The sequence below is a fragment of the Pelophylax lessonae genome (genome assembly GCF_965119305.1).
Source record: "Pelophylax lessonae genome assembly, chromosome: 3".
NCBI lineage: Eukaryota > Metazoa > Chordata > Amphibia > Anura > Ranidae > Pelophylax > Pelophylax lessonae.
The window spans coordinates 599947608-599973032 of record NC_138770.1 but is presented as its reverse complement, the minus strand read 5'-3'; the positions used below and the strand labels follow the sequence as shown (position 1 = coordinate 599973032).

Here is a 25425-nt window from a genome sequence, read left to right as displayed (position 1 = left end):
GTACAATGCTGTGGCACTCTGCAATCATTGGGGGACAATGCTGTGGCACTCTGCAATCATTGGGGGACAATGCTGTGGCGCTCTGCAATAATTGGGGTACAATGCTGTGGCACTCTGCAATCATTGGGGGACAATGCTGTGGCGCTCTGCAATAATTGGGGTACAATGCTGTGGCACTCTGCAATCATTGGGGGACAATGCTGTGGCACTCTGCAATCATTGGGGTACAATGCTGTGGCACTCTGCAATCATTGGGGTACAATGCTGTGGCACTCTGCAATCATTGGGGGACAATGCTGGCACTCTGCAATCATTGGGGGACAATGCTGTGGCGCTCTGCAATAATTGGGGGACAATGCTGGCACTCTGCAATCATTGGGGGACAATGTTGTGGCGCTCTGCAATCATTGGGGGACAATGCTGTGGCGCTCTGCAATCATTGGGGTACAATGCTGTGGCACTCTGCAATCATTGGGGTACAATGCTGTGGCACTCTGCAATCATTGGGGTACAATGCTGTGGCACTCTGCAATAATTGGGGGACAATGCTGTGGCACTCTGCAATCATTGGGGGACAATGCTGGCACTCTGCAATCATTGGGGGACAATGCTGTGGCGCTCTGCAATAATTGGGGGACAATGCTGGCACTCTGCAATCATTGGGGGACAATGTTGTGGCGCTCTGCAATCATTGGGGGACAATGCTGTGGCGCTCTGCAATCATTGGGGGACAATGCTGGCACTCTGCAATCATTGGGGGACAAAGCTGTGGCGCTCTGCAATCATTGGGGTACAATGCTGTGGCGCTCTGCAATAATTGGGGGACAATGCTGTGGCGCTCTGCAATCATTGGGGTACAATGCTGTGTGGCACTCTGCAATCATTGGGGGACAATGCTGTGGCGCTCTGCAATCATTGGGGGACAATGCTGTGGCGCTTTGCAATAACTGGGGGACAATGCTGTGGGCGCTCTGCAATAATTGGGGGACAATGTTGTGGCGCTCTGCAATCATTGGGGGACAATGCTGTGGCGCTCTGCAATCATTGGGGGACAATGCTGGCACTCTGCAATCATTGGGGGACAATGTTGTGGCGCTCTGCAATCATTGGGGGACAATGCTGTGGCGCTCTGCAATCATTGGGGGACAATGCTGGCACTCTGCAATCATTGGGGGACAAAGCTGTGGCGCTCTGCAATCATTGGGGTACAATGCTGTGGCGCTCTGCAATAATTGGGGGACAATGCTGTGGCGCTCTGCAATCATTGGGGGACAATGCTGTGGCGCTTTGCAATAACTGGGGGACAATGCTGTGGGCGCTCTGCAATAATTGGGGGACAATGTTGTGGCGCTCTGCAATCATTGGGGGACAATGCTGTGGCGCTCTGCAATCATTGGGGGACAATGCTGTGGCGCTCTGCAATCATTGGGGGACAATGCTGTGGCACTCTGCAATCATTGGGGGACAATGCTGTGGCACTCTGCAATCATTGGGGGACAATGCTGTGGCGCTCTGCAACCATTGGGGGACAATGCTGTGGCACTCTGCAGTGATTGGGGTACAATACTGTGGCGCTCTGCAGTGATTGGGGACAATGCTGTGGCGCTCTGCAGTGATTGGGAACAATGCTGTGGCGCTCTGCATTGAAAGGGGCTCGCACGCTTAACTCTGCATTGATGGGGGCACGGAACAGTTGCATTGAAGGGGGCACGCACGCTGAACTCTGCATTGTGGGGGCACAGAACAGTGTTTATTGCATTGAAGGGGGAACAGCACAGTGTTTATTGCATTGAAGGGGGCACAGCACAGTGTTCATTGCATTGAAGGGGGCACAGCACAGTTGCATTGAAGGGGGCACAGCACAGTTGCATTGAAGGGGGCATGCACGCTGAACTCTGCATTGTGGGGGCACAGCGCAGTGTTCATTGCATTGAAGGGGGCACAGCACAGTGTTTATTGCATTGAAGGGGGCACAGCACAGTGTTTATTGCATTGAAGGGGGCACAGCACAGTTGCATTGAAGGGGGCATGCACGCTGAACTCTGCATTGTGGGGGCACAGCACAGTGTTTATTGCATTGAAGGGGGGCACAGCACAGTGTTTATTGCATTGAAGGGGGCATAGCACAGTGTTTATTGCATTGTGGGGGCACAGCACAGTGTTCATTGCATTGAAGGGGGCACAGCACAGTGTTTATTGCATTGAAGGGGGCACAGCACAGTGTTTATTGCATTGAAGGGGGCATAGCACAGTGTTCATTGCATTGAAGGGGGCACAGCACAGTGTTTATTGCATTGAAGGGGGCACAGCACAGTGTTTATTGCATTGAAGGGGGCACAGCACAGTGTTTATTGCATTGAAGGGGGCACAGCACAGTGTTTATTGCATTGAAGGGGGCACAGCACAGTGTTTATTGCATTGAAGGGGGCATGCACGCTGAACTCTGCATTGTTGGGGCACAGCACAGTGTTCATTGCATTGAAGGGGGCACAGAACAGTGTTTATTGCATTGAAGGGGGCACAGCACAGTGTTCATTGCATTGAAGGGGGCACAGCACAGTTGCATTGAAGGGGGCACAGCACATTGTTCATTGCATTGAAGGGGGCACAGCACAGTTGCATTGAAGGGGGCACACACGCTGAACTCTGCATTGTGGGGGCACAGCACAGTGTTTATTGCATTGAAGGGGGCACAGCACATTGTTCATTGCATTGAAGGGGGCACAGCACAGTTGCATTGAAGGGGGCACAGCACATTGTTCATTGCATTGAAGGGGGCACAGCACAGTTGCATTGAAGGGGGCATGCACGCTAACTCTGCATTGTGGGGGCACAGCACAGTGTTCATTGCATTGAAGGGGGCACAGCACAGTGTTTATTGCATTGAAGGGGGCACAGCACAGTGTTTATTGCATTGAAGGGGGCACAGCACAGTGTTTATTGCATTGAAGGGGGCACAGCACATTGTTCATTGCATTGAAGGGGGCACAGCACAGTTGCATTGAAGGGGGCATGCACGCTGAACTCTGCATTGTGGGGGCACAGCACAGTGTTTATTGCATTGAAGGGGGCACAGCACAGTGTTTATTGCATTGAAGGGGGCACAGCACAGTGTTTATTGCATTGAAGGGGGCACAGCACAGTGTTTATTGCATTGAAGGGGGCACAGCACAGTGTTAATTGCATTGAAGGGGGCATATCACAGTGTTAATTGCATTGAAGGGGGCACAGAACAGTGTTTATTGCATTGAAGGGGGCACAGCACAGTGTTTATTGCATTGAAGGGGGCATGCACGCTGAACTCTGCATTGTTGGGGCACAGCACAGTGTTCATTGCATTGAAGGGGGCACAGAACAGTGTTTATTGCATTGAAGGGGGCACAGCACAGTGTTTATTGCATTGAAGGGGGCACAGCACAGTGTTTATTGCATTGAAGGGGGCACAGCACAGTGTTTATTGCATTGAAGGGGCACAGAACAGTGTTTATTGCATTGAAGGGGGCACAGAACAGTGTTTATTGCATTGAAGGGGGCACAGAACAGTGTTTATTGCATTGAAGGGGGCACAGCACAGTGTTTATTGCATTGAAGGGGGCACAGCACAGTGTTTATTGCATTGAAGGGGGCACAGCACATTGTTCATTGCATTGAAGGGGGCACAGCACAGTTGCATTGAAGGGGGCATGCACGCTAACTCTGCATTGTGGGGGCACAGCACAGTGTTCATTGCATTGAAGGGGGCACAGCACAGTGTTTATTGCATTGAAGGGGGCACAGCACAGTGTTTATTGCACTGAAGGGGGCACAGCACAGTGTTTATTGCACTGAAGGGGGCACAGCACAGTGTTTATTGCATTGAAGGGGGCACAGCACATTGTTCATTACATTGAAGGGGGCACAGCACATTGTTCATTGCATTGAAGGGGGCACAGCACAGTTGTATTGAAGGGGGCATGCACGCTGAACTCTGCATTGGGGGGGCACAGCACAGTGTTTATTGCATTGAAGGGGGCACAGCACAGTGTTTATTGCACTGAAGGGGGCACAGCACAGTGTTTATTGCACTGAGGGGGGCACAGCACAGTGTTTATTGCATTGAAGGGGGCACAGCACATTGTTCATTACATTGAAGGGGGCACAGCACATTGTTCATTGCATTGAAGGGGGCACAGCACAGTTGTATTGAAGGGGGCATGCACGCTGAACTCTGCATTGGGGGGGCACAGCACAGTGTTTATTGCATTGAAGGGGGCACAGCACAATGTTCATTGCATTGAAGGGGGCACAGCACAATGTTCATTGCATTGAAGGGGGCACGCACGCTGAACTCTGCATTGAAGGGGGCATGTACACTGGTCTCTGCATTGAAAGGGGGCATATACCATCTCCTGTACCATGACCCGTGACATGCCTATACCATATCTGTGCCATGCCTATACCATCTCCTGTACCATCACTTGTGCCATGCCTGTACCATCACCTATGCCATGCCTATACCATGACTTCAAAGTCACGCAATTTTTTACTGCGTTTTTTGACGCAAAGCAATACCTATTACATTTTTCTTTTTGCGCCCCCCCAAAAATTTTGAGCACCAGCCGCCACTGCCGCTGTCCCCGGGACAGACTACGATGGGAAATCCAATTTATGGGATTACTAGGATGAGAAAATTTGATTTATCACTAGAACCGGGTTAGAGTTTGCATTTTCCAGTGGGGACATATGGAACAATATATTGTTGGCTGGGCAATATATTGTTACCTGCTCCTCATTTAGACCTGCGATCGCAGCATCTTGTAGGGCACGGTTCAAACCTAAGATTGGGACTCTGGGTGTGGGAATCACAGCGATTCCCACACCCGCAAATACCCACATGTAAAAACGCAATACATTTGCCGGTGCAGAAGCCACAGGGGAATTGCATGGTGAAAATGCATGCACCTTTTTCTGCAGAAAACGCAGGCACGGCAGCCCATTCAAATGAATCCGCTGCCTTGCTTGCACAAACACGGGCCATAAAATACCACAAATCTTTAATTTGCAGCTCTGAGATGTTATTCAATCAGAGATCTGCAACTAAAGGTGATGCTAAAAGATGTGTCACAATAAGCCATGCCCTTTAGGATCACCCAACTTTCTCCATGCCCATCAATCAATGTGGCACTATGACATGCTTTGTATGGCCATGGACAGGGGCAGACTGGCAACTTTCAGCCCAGGGGGCAAGTACAAACCAGAGGCCCATGGTGCAGCAACTCGCCCCCCTCCCACTCTCCCTCTTCCCAGCCTCCTCCTGACCCTCATTCCAGGCTGAAGCCCTGCTCCAGGTACTCTCTTCTCACTGGCTGAATCTGAGTTCCCAACTTGGCCAGCAGGGGATGGTTGGGGGGAGCTGGGACAGCTGGGTTAGGGCTGGCCAGTGAAGGAAGTCTCCAGTGGGGCATGGAACTGGCCTCTGCTCAAACACAGTTTACACCATCCATGCTGAGGGGGAGGCCTGCACTTTGTCCTTGTCTTTAACCCGCACTCAGTAGGTCAGTGGTGGGGACTTTTTACTTCCCTCTACCAGGAATCCTTTAGGCATGTCTGTGGCAGAAGCAGTGCAGCCTTTTTACAGGACATCAGAGCGGCCCAGGGGGCAATTGCCCCCCTGCCCCCTGGCCAAGTCCTCCCCTGGCCATGGATGACAGAACTCTGTCTCTGCCATGAAATGGCTAGTTGGCTGTGTTTGACTTTCTAGCCCAAGGTTACCAGCCCTCCCCTGACTCTAGGAGTTTAAAAGGTCTCCTTGCTGGGTCACTTGAATGGTTTGCCCAGCAGATATGGGATCCTTTGTAAACATATGCTTACCATGGATTTCCCCGATCCCAATCCAGACTGGGCTAAATCAATCAGATAATGATTATCACCATTCAAACATCACTTACAAAAGAGTCAAGCAGCTTTCTTGAAGCCCTCTAAGCACCCTTTAGTTCCAGTGTGAGAGTGTTGAATACAAACGATAATGGAAGCGCTGGCCGTGACAAACATTTAGTCAGCTTCAGCAGTCATTTAGCAAGCTCAGGGAGACTGATGCTTACTAAATGCTTAGTAATTGCCTACTGAAGCTTATTAAATACTTGATGAACATTGATGTCATCAGACTACGTGCAGGAAATACCCTTAATGCCCAATTGAGGTTTTAGGGGAAGTGCTTTATATACATTTGGTGTGCAGGGAATCAGTAGGTTCCCAGTAACTTACCATTCGTTTCTTTGTAAAGCAGCTCAAGTGAAAGTAAGAAATCATGTGCCGTGCATGACATACCAGTGAGAAGGACAATGGAAGCAGCCACATACCAGTGAGAAGGACCATGGAAGCAGCTGTCTCTCTATGCCCCCAACTGAGTTACAGTTAGAACCCACCAATCAACAAGGACAACATGTTTTGCTAATTACTGGGCTCTAGCTGTGACTCAGAAGGAGATATGGTGGAAGGTTGCAGAGAGACTACTGCTTCCACAAAGAAAGCTTTGGTTCTTCTCTACAGCATAGTGTTCCACTAGGAGTAGAAGGGACAATCTCAGGTGTTCTGCAATGTCCATACAGTAACAGTGAAGAGTGCCAAGAGGAGGATAGAGCAGAGTAGTGACCAGGGACATGACTCATCAGTGTGTTCTCTTATTAGAAGGTTGGTGTGCTCATGACCAAGCTGTGATGCTGCTGCAGTGGAAGTCAAGATTCTGGCTGTGCTGCCTGTTAGGGGTGCCTGGTTCACAACTAATTGTACAGAAGTACAGATCATTTGGCAGCAAAAGCTATTCCCATAAATGGATTTTAGCTGTGTGTTTAGCTGCTTGCCTTGAGTTTAGCTTTAACTTAAAAACATATATGAAAATTTAGATTTTTAATTTTGGTTAAAATGACACCTGTCAGGTTTTTATTCCAGTCTGTGCCCCTGCTGGGGCAATTCACCCTCTGTGTTGGTCTTGGTGATCATTATCAGCAGTACAGAAAGTGACAGAAAATCAGAAATGATTGGGTTGTCACAGGAAGAAGAGGTAAGGGGGGGATTTTCCAGTGCAGAAAACTTGGTATGGTGACAACAGTCAAAGAGGAAATTTTCACTCGCTTTAAAGAGATCTCCTCTTACTTACCTGTTGTATCTCTTGGGGAGGAATCTTCCCCAGAAGACACAGACAGCAAAAAAACAAGGTTTTTAATCCTTCTCAACTCAACGGAAAAAAATGTAAACAAAAAAGTTTTGGGTTTACAATTAAATACACTTAATTTAATGGATTGACTTTCCTGGTTCCTCTGAGCAGAATTTTAATTTGTGCTCATTTTTACTTAAAGCGGAACTTCGCCTTAAAGGGTTTTGGTAGGTACCCACACCCACTTCTGGTTGGATAGCCTAGACCAGGGATTCCCAAACTACGGCCCTGCAGCTGTTGCAGAACTACACATCCCATGAGGTATTGTAGTTCCTGAACAACTGGAGGGCCATAGTTTGGGAGCCCCTGGCCTAGGCAATTCCACCAGAATGCTGACACCCTGTCCGCAACCTCTTGGGACATGTTATAGGTCCCATGAAACTGCAGAACCATTCACACATCCCAGTGGCTCATGGGGTAGAGTGGCAGTGTGAAGCCACAAGGAGTCACAGCCATCTTCCTGCATGAAACGTGCCGGGGACCTGAAGACCAGCGAAGCACTGGCCCGAGCAAGAACGGCACTGGATCCTTGGACAGGTAAGTGTCCTTTGAATAAAGGTCAGCTGCTACAGTATTTGTAGCTGCTGACCTTTATTGTTTTGCATACAAACTGAATATCCTCTTTACTCCAAGTAGAGTTGCTCCCACAAGGTAGTAGAATTTCCCCATGTATGAACCAATAAAAAACAGGGGAGTTGGGACTTTAGATGAGGTGCATGGCAACAACTGGTCAACATGTAACATAAGGCGCTTTTCCACTGCATGGAACCGTACCGATTCGGCACCCTTTTGTGCTTTTCCACTGCTGGTACCGCATGGTATAGGGTCGGAACGGTTCGGTACGGTACGGTATAGGTTTGCTTTTCCACTGCATGGAACCGAACGGTACGGTACGGTACGGCTCTGAAAAAACAGTACCTACTCGATTGTGGTTCCAACAGGTACCAAACTGGTACCATATCCCACAATCCTTTGCATGCAGTCACTACTAGCCACTGATTGGTCAGAGAATCCCACCCACCCCGTTGTTATCCCACCCACTTAACTTTAGTACTGCTTTAGTGGAAAAGCAAACCTATACCGTACCGTACCGAACCGTTCCGACCCTATACCATGCGGTACCAGCAGTGGAAAAGCAAACCAGGCCAAGCAGGGCCGAGTAGAGCCGAGCCGGTACTAGCCGGTACTTGCAGTGGAAAAGTGCCAATATGGTGGTCTAACATATTCTAGGCAGATCTGCAACGGATCTCAGCATAACCAAGAATAACATTGCATGAAGGCAACGTTTATTAAAATGCATCAATAGATGATACAAAGTACACATTGATATCACACACAGTCAATGTTGCGGTTGTAACACAACAAATATTGTATTGTTGAATAAGCAAACAATTAAATCAAACAGTACAATGTAAATGAAAAGATCTGCCAAATTTCACATAAAAACAATCACATCACATGATCAATGAAGAGAAATGCATCCCAAGTAGCTCTGAGTAACTCTTAGGCTCCGTTCACCTATAGGCATTTTTGATCATGGGCAGAATTGCCGCGATTCAGCCTGCGATTCCAAACCATTGCAAGTTGCATGACACCCGAGCAATTCCCGTGACTTGCAATGGCACCCCAAATGCGGTGCGATTTTGCCACGATTGTTGCCTGACGAATCGCTGTAAAATTGCACAAATAGAATCGCGGGATGCCTGACACCCAAAAGAAGTTCTTGTATTTTTTCTGGGCTTCAGGCGTCCCGTGATTCTGTTTGCGCGACAAAATCGTGCTGCGTTTGGGGTGCCATTGCAAGTTACGGGAATCACTCGAGCATCCCATGACTTGCAACGGTTTAGAAACGCGGGCAGAATCGTGGCAATTCTGCCCATGATCCGAAATGCCTATATGTGAACAGAGCCTTTATGTGCAATTTGGCAGATCTTTTCATTTACCTTGTACTGTTTGATTTAATTGTTTGCTTATTCAACAATACAATATTTGTTGTCTTTCAATGGCACCATTGACTAGTGCAGCTACTGTTTGTGATATCAATGTGTACTTTGTATCATCTATTGATGCATTTTAAAAAACTTTGCCTTCATGCAGTTATTCTTGGTTACACTGAGATCCGTTGGAGATCTGCCTAGAATATGTTAGACCACTATATGTTACATGTTAACCAGTTGGTGCCATGCACCTCATAGTCCTAACTCCCCTTTTTGCTTTTTATACAAATCCAGGGATGGAGGCATACAGCTCCAACAAGCCAAATGCCTCATTCAGTGTCCCACCCCCCTTCATGTATGAACCAATGAACCTTCCCTGTACATCACTCTCCATGGTTCTGAAAGTACTCCGCTCAGACTACCGATGGATACATTTTTTTCTGTCACCCATTCTCTAGGAAGACAAATAATATTATTATCATCCTAAACTAGCATTAACCACTTCTGGACCGGAAGGTTTTACCCACTAATGACCAGACCATTTTTTGCGATACGGCACTGCGTTATTTTAACTGACATTTGTGTGGTTGTGCGGCGCTGTACCCAAATAAAATTGATGTCCTTTTTTCCTCACAAATAGAGCTTTCTTTTTTGGTGGTATTTTATCATCTCTGCGATTTTTATTTTGAGCGTTATAAACAAAAAAATAGCAACAATTCTAAAAAAAACAAAAACAATATTTTATACTTTCTGCTATAAAACATTCACAATTAAAAAAATTTAAAAATCATATTTTTTTTCATCAGTTTAGGCCAATATGTATTCTGCTACATATTTTTGGTAAAGAAAATCTCAATAGTGTGTATATTGATTGGTGGTTTGCAGTTTGCACAAAAGTTATCACGTCTACAAACTAGGGGAAAGATTTATGCCATTTTTATTTATTTATTTTTTGACTAGTAATGGTGGCGATCTGCAATTTTTAGTGGGACTGCGACATTGCGGCGGACAGATTGGACACTTAACTAACAGTTTTGAAACTTTTAGGGGGGATCAGTGACATCACTACAGTAATCAGTGCTAAAAATATGCACTGTTAGTGTAATAATGACACTGGCAGGGAAGGGGTTAACACCAGGGGCGATCAAAGGGATAAGTATGTCCCTAGGGGGTGCTTTCTAACTGTGTGGGGAATAGACTTGCTGCATGAACACAGAGACCTGTGTTCCCAAATAGGAGGAACACAGGATCCCTGTGTTCATCACTGACAGAACAGTGGTTTGCTGTGTTTACCTCTGCAGACTGCGGTTCTGTCTCCATGGGGAGCGATCGTGGGTGCCCCGCAGACATCGCGTCCGCCAGACCCACTGATTGGATCCCCCTGTGGCCAATCAGCGTGTGGGTGCACCTCTGGTGGCACACGCACGCCCCCACTAGCTGTCTCACGAAGCGACGTACAGGTACGGGACAGAGCCAACCTGCCGCAGTAAAAGTACAGCGGCTGATCGGCAAGTGGTGAAACTGAAGAAAAAACCCATACTTGTTACAGCAGTACATTAGCTTATTGTTAACCAAGTCAGCGCTCGTACCTGTATACCCCTTACAGAGCAGAGCAATTTTTGCATTTTTATTATGGATTGGTTTATTTGATGATAACTTTGTCATTATCTAAAATAAAGTAATAAATATGTTGCTTTTTTTTTTTTTTTTTTAGACAAATAAAGTTTACTTGATTTTGTCATTAAAATTATTTTTTCCATTTTAAAGATGTAACAATGTAACCCACTCCACCTCACCCTGCCACACACACATATACTTTTTTTCTACTTTGATCAGTCTTAGTTTTTTTAATAGTGTTATTGTAGATAAAATATACATTTTATTCTCTAATTTGTCCAGTATATAATAACATACATTCGGCTCTGATCGGGTCTTTATGCAAAAACCCGAAAGTGATGTCATAAGTGACATCACCTCTGGGTACTGTCTGGCGCTAGATTAAAAAAAATTACAGCATTCAAAACAGCCAAACTTGGTGTTTTGAATTCTTTTAAGTGTAGATGAGGGGTTTGTGGTCTTTTAGACCCCCAGATCCCTCCACAAGAGTACCTGTAAAGTAAAAAAAAAAAATTTAAATGTACAAAAATATCGGCCCATATCAGCCGATTCCGATATGCATTGATCAAAATATCGGTATCGGTAACGAAAAACTGATACGTGGCGATCACTAATAGAAACCAATCAGTTTCTAACTTCCACTTGTTTAATTAAACTTTGATAAAAGACATGGAAGCTGTAATGGTGTCAAGTGTTCGGACACCATCTTGTCCTCTTGACGTCCATTTTGTTTAGTGACCCAGGCTCCTTGAGCGAAGTAGCCCCCACCTTTCTCTAATCAGTGGAACCAAAAGGCACTCACTCACCCCCACACCACCAGGTTCCTGCTAAGCTGACATTTTTCACACCTTTACTATACACAAGATTTGACCAAGCAGACATTCAGTCTCCTCATGCTCTAAGAGTTAATTTGTAATCTGAACTCAGCATATGGCTATTAGCTCATTCGGAAAATGACACAGTTGACCATGAAACTTCATATCTTTTTAACTGAACATAACATATTAACAGAAAGTAGATATTTGGGTGCCCCATAAAATACCGATCAAATTAGTACCAAACATGAACCCCCTCATGCCTAGTAAAGACAAGCTAGCGATCAGATGCCTTACAGGGCAGAGGTTAGTCCGAAATACCCCATGTTAAGTGTCTAAAGATAGGACATTCCAAACCGGACCATAAGATATCGGTTTCAAGCGTGTAAACCGTTTCAATTCTCAAGATATGAGTGCTTTTATTAATCTGTCAAACGGGGAGATCCCGTAGCAGTTTAGAAGACTCAGAGCCTATTGGCTAAGTACTTCTGGTGACACCCCCTGGAGAGTCAGAGAAAAACACAGGAACTGAGAGAGTTCTGAGTTCTCTTCCTAACATCGAGGCCATAACACCGCCCAAGGGGAATCAAGCATACCTGTTCAACTCTGAAACCAAGGTAATACCAGGACCGTTTTAATGCAAGTATTTTCATTCTTTTATTCTCCTATTTCTTAATTGCTGTATTGTGTCTCCATTCCTTTGTAACCCATTTTTCTGTAAATATTTTTATTCGCACCAATTTTTAACCTTTCTTATAATTAAACCTTATTTTGAAAAGTGTTAAACTTTGTCTCTAAGCTCTTGAACGCAACTTGACCCAAACGAATCTGCCTCCTGAAGAGCGCTATTGTGTGTTATAGACAGTTATTTTAAAGTCATAATTGATATTTGTACTGTTTAGGCTAACCTATCTGAAACATTCTTGTCAGGTGACAGTTTGTGTTACAGACAGTTATTCTAAAGTCATAATTGATATTTGTGAAATCAGGAGCGTCCGCTAAGCTCAAAACGTAGCGGTGGTGGTAGCGAAAAGGTTAATCGTTTAATTAACCCAGTGACAATCGTTCTCAGTCTGCTGGCATCTAGATTGTGGTCCCGCAAGCTGGACAATCTGTGTGCTGGGTGCAGCTGAGAGTAGCATTGTTACGAAAGTGACGGTAGGGTGTGAGATTGCTTGGTCTTTGGTCACGAGGTGGATGAGAAGGCCAGGGGTCTGATACCCGCCACCGTCACAGAAGCTGCTTGGTTTCTATGCACAGCTGCACTAGATTTTGCACTCTTCAGTTTTAGTAAATCAACCCCATTGTCTCGGATGGGTTACAATCCAGACGGTAAGTGAGAATTGCCATAGCAGCACTGGCACTTTTGCTTTCTGTATAAAAATAAGAAGGAGCCCTCATTGGTGTGTTTATGGTATGTTTAGTATTCTTATGCATTACAAACAGGTATGTAAAAGGGGTTCCCTGAACACCAGATTGCTGACCAAAATAGTATAGTGGCCTGGGCCACTATGGCAATATCTGAATAAGAAAATGAAGGTCTGAGACGGTAGGCTGTGTTCTCTATACAAAAGCTTTATTTTCAAGTGTAACTGGATTCTATGTTTACAGCATAAAATTTTATTTTATAACATCAGCATTGTACTAGCGATACAAACAATAGTTATTTTTGATCATCCAATTTAAGCTTACTTGGAAAACCTCCTTTCATGTTCCCAGATCTGCCTGTCTACTGTCTCTTTCCACAACTTCCCTGCATGCTTTGCAGCTACACATCTGCGTTTCACTTTCAAGGACTATATATCCCATGGTACCTTGCTGCCTGCAAACAGAGATTCCTGTACTGACTCTGCCACCACTGACAGGGCCGCTGATAGGGGGGGACCACCAGCCCTCTTGTAGGGGGCCCGAGCACACAGGGGGGCCCACACAGAGAGGGGGATTAGTGATGGACAACAAATACAGAAATCTTCCTCTAGCACCTGAATCTGATCTCTGTCCCTCTCCCTGCTATCAGCTTTTATCTGCTGAGAAAGAGACAGTTATCCCTCACTAATCCCCCTCCCTGTGTGGGCCCCCCTCCCAGCACTGGCTCTAATGTTATCTCTGCTCCTGAGTTTATCTGTAACTTTGTTTCTCTCCCTCTGTCTCTCTGATCCCTGAGCTCCAACTGCCCAGCCTGTATATTTTATTCATCTCATCTTCATATTTATTTAATAAAATCGTTTTTTCTTTTAGATTTAGCAGGAATTATGTGAGTTAAGTTGTATTTGTGTCTGCTAATAGTGATTTTGTTGTAATTTTAGCTAAATATATCTTTAATATTTTCTTGAGGGGGGGCTGCCAGGTAGTCTGCCAGGTAGTCTGTATGGGGCCCCACGATTTCTAACAGCAGCCGTGGACACAGTAGTGCCTATATATATATATATATATATATATATATATATATATATATATATATATATATATATATAAATGATTGATGACCTGTGGATTCTTAATTGATAGTGAGCATATATAAGCCTTTGTATTTGTATAGAGATTTAGATGTATTTCTGTATGAGGAAGGACGTTAACTTTGAAGTCCGAAACGTTACTAATTGAAATACTGGTATGTACTTTTTGGAAGTTTTCCAATAAAAGAAAGAATATTTGTGCAGCAATCCCTGTGGACTCTTTCTCTTATATATATATATATATATATATATATATATATATATATATATATATATATATATATTTTTTTTTTTATCATTGAACTACGAACATCTTTCTCTTCCATAAAATCTTGGCAGGCATCTGTGGATAAATATGTTTGCAGTGTACTGAAGATAACCCCATATCCTTCCACATATCCTTCCACTAGCTCACCTATTTCTGTCTATTTCTGTCTTGACAGCCGATGACTGCCGACTTCTCTGCAAGCTACCCAAAGTGAAGTGCTTACGCAACGACCAGAGGGAAGGTATGGGCTCATCACCAAAAGGATTTCATGGCTTTACCCGCAGAAGAAAGATTAGATGAATGTGGGAAAATTGTTCTGGAGCCGTTGATTAGCCCAGAAGCATTTCTATCCTAGCAGGAAGTGTTTGGAATAATTTGTCTGTCTGAGTACATAAACAGCTATAAAATGACTTTGAATAAAAATGTAACACAGTTTTATTAAAGCAAAATCCATTAATAGCCCATTAATGACGGTTCACACATATGCGATGTGAGACATCGCATGTAATTTGCACCGCACTGCTCTGAAAATCACCTGCAATGTCTGTGCGATGGGAATTCAGCCATACAGATCGCATGGGTGAATTTGCATCGCATTCAGACCAAAGTCGTGCAGGACCCTTTTTTTGGTCCGCAGCAGAATCAGATCGCATGGGTGTTCACACCTATGCGATCCGATTCCTGTCCACACTGACAGTTCGCACTATGCAAACTAATCTTGGGGTATCATTACCTTGTATTGACACTCCCAGCAGTTCGCATATGGCAGTGCGAACTGCCTGCGAGTCGGGTGTTATGTGGGAACCCGCAGTGGATTCACAGGGTTCCCACATCGCACCAGTGTGAACTGGCACTAAAAGATAAAGTAAAACAAAGAAAGACATTTTGCTGCAATGATCACCTTCTATCCAGAGCTGTCCCCCACAGTACTTCATTTCTGCAGCAAGACATCCTCAGTCCCTGACCAGCATTATTCAATCCACATTCTCTGAGCCCAGGTTGTCAAGGACCCACCCAGCCTGTTACTGGACAGTGAAAAGAAAGTAGCAGTAGCAGTAGCTTCTCCTATCAGCATGCTCCTTGTCAGCACATGAACTGATTGGCTCCTTGTTCTGCTTTTTTCTTTCCTGCTTTGAGCTCTGCAGTTCAGAGCAGGAGGCTGATACCAGGCCACATCCAGGCACTTACATGCCTTACATTTAAAAAAAAAATTAATAGAATTATCAATAAAAAAAGAGCTACAATCATTTGGGCCTTTTCTGTTTGGAGCTCAGGTCATGAAATAGTTCAAGTGGACCTACAGTATCATTAAAATTCACCCTATTCATTAAAACCACTTCCCGACTGCCCCCTAGCAGATTAAATGCTACAGGGCGGCCTCTCACGCAGAATCACATATACACTAAATCAGCCCTCAAAAATTCCACTCGCCTGCTCGCATTTTGCAAGTGGAATGATGAGGATGGCGAGTAAGGGCTGTGCTGTATGGGGAATGTAGTGCCTACCGCAGGCAGCGCTGTTCACAGCGCTGCCTGCATTGTACTGAGTGCATTGTTCTTTAGAAAAGGGTGGACCCGGGGCACAGAGCAGTGCGCCCCGACCCCACCCATTGTGTGACAATAGCGATTTAATATTCGCTATTGTCACAAGGATCCTCCTCCTGATTCTCCTGGCCAATCAGGAGGCGGGTCCGAGACCCGTTTCCTGATTGGTCGAAAGGCGAACAATTGCCATTGGCCAAGGAGGAGGAGGGAGACGTGGAGGATTAGGAGAAGGGGGCACGTTGTGGGCACTCTGCATTTAAGGTGACACACTGTGGGCACTCTACATTTAAGGGGGCAAGCTGTGGGCACTCTACATTTAAGGGGGCACGCTGTGGGCACTCTGCATTTAAGGAGGCATGCTGTGGGTACTCTATTTTTAAGGGGGCACGCTGTGGGCACTCTGCATTTAAGGGGGCACGCTGTGGGCTCTCTGCATTTAATGGGCACCCTGTGGGCAATCTACATTTAAGGGGGCATGCTGTGGGCACTCTGCATTTAAGGGGCATGCTGTGGGCACTCTACATTTAAGGGGGCACGCTGTGGGCACTCTGCATTTAAGGGGGCACGCTGTGGTCACTCTACATTTAAGGGGGCATGCTGTGGGCACTCTGCATTTAAGGGAGCACGCTCTGGGCACTCTACATTTAAGGGGGCATGCTGTGGGCACTCTACGTTTAAGGGGGCACGCTGTGGGCACTCTATATTTAAGGGGGCACGCTGTGGACACTCTACATTTAAGGGGGCATGCTTTGGGCACTCTACATTAAAGGGGGCACGCTGTGGGCACTCTGCATTTAAGGGGACACGCTGTGGGCACTCTGCATTTAAGGAGGCATGCTGTGGGCACTCTGCATTTAGGGGGGCACACTGTGGGCACTCTGCATTTAAGGTTGCACGCTGTGGGCACTCTGCATTGAAAGGGGGCACGCTGTGGGCACTCTGCATTGAAAGGGGGCACGCTGTTGTCACTCTGCATTGAAAGGGGGCACACTGTGGCACTCTGCATTTAAGGGGGCATGCTGTGGGCACTCTGCATTGAAAGGGGGCACGCTGTGGTCACTCTGGCGAGGGCGTGTTTAGAGGCAGAGCAGGGTAGGGTTTGGGTGGGGCAACAAGTGGCGAGTAACTCTTAAGGCCTGGCTAGTAGCTCATGACTTGACATTTTGAGCCCTGCGCTAAATTTTCAAAAGTATTGGGATGCCTTCTTTACACACACATGAACTTTAATGGAATCCCAGTCTCAGTCTGTAGGGTTCAATATTGAGTTGGCCCACCCTTTGCAGCTATAACAGCTTCAACTTTTCTTGGAAGGCTGTCCAGAAAGTTTAGGAGTGTGTCTATAGGAATGTTTGACCATTCTTCCAGAAGCGTATTTGTGAGGTCAATCACTGATGTTGGAAGAGAAGGCCTGGCTTGCAGTCTCTGCTTTAATTCATCCCAAATGTGTTCTATTAGGTTAAAATCAGGACTCTGTGCAGGCCAGTTAAGTTCCTCCACCCCAACTCGCTTGCCACTTGCTATGGGGGCACTCATGTGTGCTCACTCCTGAGCCCCACTCTGTGTGTCAATATGAAATACAGAACACATATCAGTCATGCCCCCTGCTCCCTTCTCACTGGCTGTGATTGACAGCCAATGGCTCCCACTGCTGTGCCAGAGCCACTGAGAGGGAGAGAGCCGAGAGAGCCTCTACTCTCAGGCACAGCGCTGGATTGAGATTCGGCGGGGGGAAGCTGCTTGCAGAAAGTTTTTTACCTTAATGCAGAGAATGTATTAAAGTGCTAGTAAACTCTGCTTTGTGATTTTTAGTTACAGGTAAGCTTACAGTAAGGCTTACCTGTAGCTAAAATAAGTATCTCGTAAACGTGCATTGTTTAGGAGATATACGATTGATTGGCAGCCGGTGACGTCACCTGCGCATGTTCTCTGAGGGAACGGCATACTTATACTGTTCCTTCAGGGCTCTGTGCCATGGCCGAAACTCTCACGCGTATGCGAAGGATTGACGTCATTGCAACTTGGCCATTCTGAAAGGAAGACTGGGTGAAAATCAGTAAAAATCAGTCTGCATATGCATTAAAACATGTTTCTTATATCCACTGTTATACTCACTGTGGAACCGAAGGGGTTAATCCTCTGCATTGTGTAAAAAGGCTGTTTGATCCTGTCTTATTTGATCCTTCCCTTCTTTCACTGTCCCTAACCCATCTGCTGATAAGACAGAGCACTCTGCACATGCTCAGTTTGGTGTGTATTGCTAGAGAGGTTTTTTTTTTTTACTTGGGAGAGTACATGTTATGAGCACAGGGCCAATCAGCACTGTCCAGACAGAGGGTCAGGGGTCCTACAGCCTCAGGCCCCTTTCACACTTATGCGACCTAAAAGTTGCACGATTTCACTGCGATTTTGACGCAATTTTGCCATGATTTTGACTAGACTTGAAGCAATGCCTATGTCTTTGGACCTCAAAATGCATTAAAATCGTCCCAAAGTAGTGCAAGCCCACTTTGAAGTCGTTGCGATTTGAAGTCATACAGATAGGAACGGTACTCATTGGAAATTATGGAGTGCGTATTGCCATGCGACTTTGCAGTCCTAAATCGCAGGGCAAGTCGCACAAGTGTGAAAGAAGCTTTAATTTTGGCCCCAATATTGGCGTTTTGAATGCTTTCAAGTGCAAAGGAGGGATTTTGGGTCCCTAGACCCCAGATCCCTCCATAAGAATACCTGTCACGTGCCTATTGCTGTCACAAGGATGTTTACTTTCTTTGTGACAGCAATAAAAGTGATTAAAAAAATAAAATAAATCAACAGTGCAAAAATCAAAATATATATATAAATTAATAATTAAAAAAAAAAAAAATTAAGTGGCCAGTACCTGTGTGCTAGCACACAAAGGCGAACGTATGCGTTGCTCTCTAGCGCACGCAAACTGCGATCATCCCACACATGTGAGGTATCACTGTAAATATCAGATCATGGGCAGTAATTCTAGTGCTAGACCTCCTCTGTGCATCTAAAGTGGTTACCTGTAAAGGCTTTTAAATCATCGCCTATGGATAGTAAAATTTACGTAGTTTGTCGCCATTGTGCGGGAGTGCGCAATTCTAAAGCGGGACATGTTTGGTATCTTTTTGCTCGATGTAATATCATCTTTTATATTTTACACAAAAATTAGGTTAAGTATTGTGGGGTTTTTTTTGCATTAAAATATAAAAAGTGTATTTATTTTCCCAAAATCTGCGTTTGAAAAACGCCTGCTCAAATACGGTGTGACATAAAAAAAATTGCAAAACCTACCAATTTACTTTCTAGGACCTCTGCTTTAAAAAAAAATATATCATTTTTTGGGAGGTACTAACTAATTTTCTAGCAAAAAAAATCAGATTTTCACATGTCATCAAAAAGTGCCAGAAAATGCCCGCTCTTCAAGTGGTTATTAATGACCATCAGAATATTTTTTATCATCACATAATTGTTGGTAATCCTGCACACAATTACTCTCTAAACCTAGGGCTTGTTCACACTTTCTTTGATCTCTGAAGAGCGATTTGCATCTCTCTTTAGGGAGTATTTGACAGGCGAAGAGCTGTTTTATTGACTCCTTACAGCCTGCTTTTCTCACTTGAGTTTTTAGAGTACCATTTCGAAATAATGCAGTTTTTGTTAAGCCAAAGGTGTTTAAAAGGGTCATTGTAATTGTTTGATGAAGATTTTTCTTTTGTTCATTTACTTTGTCACATTTAAATAGAAAAAAATAAAAAAAATAAAGTTTTTGATTCGACTGATTCAAAATTTATCGTTTTGAACTTTCCAAATCGAAAAAATCAGTAAAAAGACATAAAACGAATTCCGAATACGAAATCCAAATACGAATACCAAACACGAATTGAACGAATCAACCGAATTTAACTAAACTAAATAACTAGATTAGCAAATGTAAACGAAACAAAGCTAATTTTTTCATCATGCACATATCTAGTGGAAGCTCTCCTTATCGGTCTCCTCCCCCCCTCCAGTGGGGGGGGGGGGGGGGAGGAGACAGATACCTGTTCCCACTTTTCTTCCCACTTCTCCCACTGATGTCGGACTTTGGCGCAGCGAGGTACGTCAGAAGTTTGGCCCCCCTCTTCCTTCTCCACCGTCAGGCCATTTAGAAAGTGCAGCGCGCTTCGCTCACGTGCAGTAGGGAATCGGCTGTTAAGCCGCAAGGCTTAACTGCCAGTTTCCCTTACAGGCGATAGCGGTGGCTGCACCCGAGTGCCGATAGAAACATGGGCTGGGGTACTGATATCGCTGGATTCCAGGACAAGTAGGTGTCCTAATTAGGGATGATCGAACGGTTCGGGTCGACCATCGGTTCGGCCCGAACATTGGGTGTTCGAGGTTCGGCCGAATTTAGAACTTTTTGCCCAAAAAGTTCGGAATTCGGCAACCAGAACCGACCAAAATGCAATGGTTCAGGAAATGGGCTTTAAAAGCCCGTGATTGGACCAGAACCATTAGCAAAAGCCAATTGAGGGGGCAGGAGAATGCTAGGAATGTGATTGGAGTGACTAGGGGATCCATAGTCCAATCATTAGTGAATACGCCCCCCAGTATATAAGATAGCCCCCGCCAAATTCCTAGCATTGTTATACAGGACATGGAAGAGAGTGGAAGCAGTTCTGTTAATTTTACTTTTAAAGTGTCATTTAGCATTTATTAGTGTGAGGAAAGGGATATCTAGTGTAGCTCCTTTACACTTTAGTTAGCTTCAAAAATTTTGTTTTTGTAGGGAAAGTGTGAAGTGTCAGGGTGACCGTAATGTAGTGTAGGATTAACTGACTGCTATGGCAGGGTGACCGAACCCTTCCATATCAGGGTGACCATAATGTAGTGTAGGGTGAACTGACAGTGACTGCTATGGCAGGGTGACCAAACCCTTCCATATCAGGGTGACCGCTATAGAGAAAAGATAGTTTCTCTCAAGTCACTTTCGCTGCAGTAATATGGCTTCGCCCCTGTCAGCTTGCTTTTTGGCTGCAGGCCTCTATAGTGATTTTTTGAGCACATGTTTGGAGTGAGGCATGACATCTGAACATGTGTATAGGGGGTATATATACACACCCATGTCTGTATATATACACCTGCACATATATAGGTGTGAAAGGAGCAGAAAAAACTACTTGCGCTAATGAAATAATTAACACCAATATAGTTACGCTCCTATCACACCTATATATGTCTAGGTGTGTATATACATATAAGTATGTGTGTATATACACCCGTATACACAAGTTCAGATGTTTTGCCTGCCTCCAAAGAACCCAAAAAAATGCCCAAAAAAATGCTAGCGTTTAAAAATAAAACAACGCCCAGGTGTGTTGTTGCAGGCATTTTTTGGGGGTTTTTGGAGGCAGGCAAAACATCTGAACTTGTGTATACGGGTATATATACCACTACACACAAGTTCAGATGTTTTGCCTGCCTCTAAAGAACCCAAAAAAATGCCCTAAAAAAAAAAATGTCTTTGGATTTAGTATCTGGGGGGTCTAAAAAGTGTACCTGTGAAGTTTCAGATCTGTAGCATGTCCAGAACCAGAAAAAAAGATCATTTTTCAGTAGAGCAGGGATGGTGGTACCCTCCTTTTACACCTATATGATCTTTTTTTTCTGGTTCTGGACATGCTACAGAGCTGAAACTTCACAGGTACACCTTTTAGACCCCCCAGACACAAAATCACACAAAAAAGTTCTTAAAAATTGTCATTTTTGATAGAGAGCCAATTATTGAAAAAAAAAAAATTAAAAAAAAAAAATATTCTTTGGATTTAGTATCTGGGGTGTCTAAAAAGTGTACCTGTGAAGTTTCAGCACTGTAGCATGTCCAGAATCAGAAAAAAAAGATTGTTTGTATTAGAACACTTATAGAACAGGTTAGTGGCTTCTCGCTTTTCACACCTTGCCGGTTTAGTAGCAAGTGTTTTTTTGGGCATTTTTTGGGTTCTTTGGAGTCAGGAAAAACATCTGAACTTGTGTATAGTGGTATATATACCACTATACACAAGTTCAGATGTTTTGCCTGCCTCCAAAGAACCCAAAAAAATGCCCAAAAAAACGCTAGCGCCAAAAAAAAAAAAAAAATAAACGCCCAGGTGTGTTGTTGCAGGCATTTTTTGGGGGTTTTTGGAGGCAGGCAAAACATCTGAACTTGTGTATACGGGTATATATACACACGTACTTATATGTATATATACACCTAGACATATATAGGTGTGATAGTAGCAGAAATAAATGCTTGCGCTAATAAAATCATTTACACTAATATGGTTATGCTCCTATAACACCTATATATGTCTAAGTGTAAAATACATATAAGTATGTGTGTGTACACAAGTTCAGATGTTTTGTCTGCCTCCAAAAACCCCAAAAAAATGCCTGCAACAACACACCTGGGCGTTTTTTGTTTGACGCTAGCGTTTTTTTGGGCATTTTTTTGGGTTCTTTGGAGGCAGGCAAAACATCTGAACTTGTGTATAGTGGTATATATACCACTATACACAAGTTCAGATGTTTTTCCTGACTCCAAAGAACCCAAAATATGCCCAAAAAAAACTCTTGCTACTAAACCGGCAAGGTGTGAAAAGCGAGAAGCCACTAACCTGTTCTAAAAGTGTTCTAATACAAACTCTTTTTTGTTTCTGGTTCTGGACATGCTACAGTGCTGAAACTTCACAGGTACACTTTTTAGACACCCCAGATACTAAATCCAAAGAATTTTTTTTTTTATTTATTTATTTATTTTTTTTCCAATAATTGGCTCTCTATCAAAAATGAAAATTTTTAAGAACTTTTTTTGTGTGATTTTGTGTCTGGGGGATCTAAAAGGTGTACCTGTGAAGTTTCAGCTCTGTAGCATGTCCAGAACCAGAAAAAAAAGATCATATAGGTGTAAAAGGAGGGTCCCACCATCCCTGCTCTACTAAAAAAGTATCTTTTTTTCTGGTTCTGGACATGCTACAGAGCTGAAACTTCACAGGTACAGTTTTTAGACCCCCCAGATACTAAATTCAAAGAAGTTTTTTTTTTTTTTTTTTAATTTTTTTTTTTTTTTTCAATAATTGGCTCTCTATCAAAAATTACAATTTTTAAGAACTTTTTTTGTGTGATTAATAGTCCCTGGGGTATGACCCAGAACCCTTGGCACTTTTAGGGGCATTTATTGGGTTTTAGGGCTTCAAAATTGTGTTTTTTGATTACCGAAGTTCGGGTCCCATTGATTTCAATGGGGTTCTGAAATCCGGGGCCGAACTTTCGAGAAGTTCGGATGTTCTGGCCGAACCGAACTTTTGAAAAGTTCGATCATCCCTAGTCCTAATATTAAAGTACATATTAAATAATATGTAAAGTCAGAAGGTTATTTAACTTAATGCATTCTATGTCACAATAGCCTAGAAGCATCTCAGCAGCCAATCAGCCCACAGCACAATTGTGTCCTGATGCAAACAAGGACACCCTCTGGCTGCTTCCTGATGTTTTAGGACCTCTGTTGCAGGTGGGTTAACCCTTTCAGGTACAAGGTACCAATATAATCAGGGTTTGAGGCTCTTTCCTACCCATGATCACTACAAGCTTCTGGATTCCGGGACCCATATCAGGGATTAATAATACTAGGAAAACTGCAAATCAGTTTTTCCTCTTTAGAAGATCACCCTGGAACCCCTCACCCTGCATGAGTGAGAATCCCTAAGTACTCAAAAACTGCTTCTTTTGTCGCCCCTCCTAAAGGGACCATAACCCAAACAATAATGCCACATATCCACCATCCAAGATCCGTCCCTGGCATCATGTACAATATATAAATACAAAAGAAACATTGATTAAGACACATTGATGAGATTATCTAATAGGTAACTAATTATTGACAAATAATACAGTAATTAAGGCTGATCTCCAATTTAGGAATAAACCAGATATTTGGCACATATGTAAAGTAATAAGAAAATGCTTGTTGCAGCATATAATGGCAATTTAGATTCAGGCAGTCTCGAGGATCTGTAGCCCTCGCTTATCCTGCTCCTGTTTTGTCTGATGAACTCTAGTCTGTCCCAAGCATGCACTGGGGATGAAGAGAGACAGGGTCTCTCTGGCATGTCGACCCACAGTGGGAATTTACCCATATGTCACCAACTCTACCTCCCAATATAATCACTGGCCACTAGGGGCAGCCAAGGATAAGGAGAATGGAAGTGTGGCAGGTAAGCTTAAAATGCACCCTCTGTCTCCTCTCTGATTGCCCTGAAAAGGCAGGGTGACAGGGTCTTTTTTAAGGTTTTAGTTTTCAGTGCTGTGCTAGTTTGACTGACAAATACATATCATTTTTATATCATTTTTTGAGACAGAGCGTTCTTTTCTTTGCCTATCACAGGACACAGAGCCATACATCACAATATTTGGGTTATAGCCACCTTTAGGTGAAGGATACTGGCAAGCAATCAGAAAGGATGCCCCCTATATATTCCTTCCCATACAGGAAGTACCTCAGTTTTTTCACCAGTGTCTAAGATTATGGAGGTTCCGGAAAACGAAATTGTTGTGGAATTTTTCCTCAGGTACAAAATACCTGTTACCTGTTAGTCAGTGATACCAAATCAGACAATATATAGCTATATATATAATGAGATCAGACAAGACTCAAGATGGCTGAATCATAGTGACCTGATTTATTACAGCGTTTCTGGAGTTTATATATACTCAAAAATGGGTTTGTCATTACAATCTGACGTACAAGAAATGGGTTGTTATTAACATCTTTTGTCCAATCAAAGTTAACAACTAATTATAGTACGCATTATGTCAATCTAGATCGTGATTCTCTGTCATATGGGAAATTTCTTGGTGACGTTCAATAAAAGTTCCAAAGGGGCTTTTTAGAAGATATTATTGGCTTTGTGGTCAGCTGTCCAGACAGAGTTGATATTCTGAGAGATAGGGAATTTCCACTGTTTCGGTCATCTGATATATTCTTAGCCTTTGCAAGCTCAGTGACACATGTAAAGAAATCAAAGTAAAATGAGATTAACTCAAAAGACATTTTGTTTAAGATAACCATTCTAAATGCCAGTCAAGGCATCCTGTAAAGGCCAATAAGGTATCCAGAAAATGCGAGATAGGTATGCCACGACAAAAGGTTAAGGGGTTTTTACTCAAACCTGTTCATAATCCCGAAACCAAGTGGGGATGTGAGATGTATTCTGGATCTCAAAACTCTAAAACCAGTTTCTGAATGTTCGTACTTTCTGCATGGAGTCAATTCGTTCAGTCATAGCCTTCCTGCAGGGAGAGGAATTTCTAACATCCAAAGACATCAAGGATGCATATCTTCACGGGCCTATATTACAGGGTCAGCAAAGGTTTCTACTCTTTGCTTTAGAAAACCGTCACTTTTGGTTTGTGGCCCTGCGCTCGGGTTAGCCACAGCTCCAAGAGTGTTCACAAAGATCCTAGATCCAGTATTGGCTTTTCTAGGGGTACAATCCGACAATGCCACGGCCACTGCTTATATCAACCATCAAGGCGGCACAAAGTCAATCAGTCCAGAAAGAAGTGGATAT

At 44.0% G+C, this 25425-nt stretch overlaps 1 protein-coding gene across 1 annotated transcript in view; it reads left to right on the top strand.

Moving 5' to 3' along the window:
• GALNT14 (polypeptide N-acetylgalactosaminyltransferase 14) overlaps positions 1-25425 on the top strand; it is a 773014-nt gene that overhangs the window by 578993 nt on the left and 168596 nt on the right. Inside the window, exon 5 of the mRNA XM_082252551.1 lies at positions 14461-14526. Within this exon, the coding sequence (XP_082108677.1) occupies positions 14461-14526 (66 nt within the window). The remainder of the gene's footprint in view (positions 1-14460; positions 14527-25425) is intronic.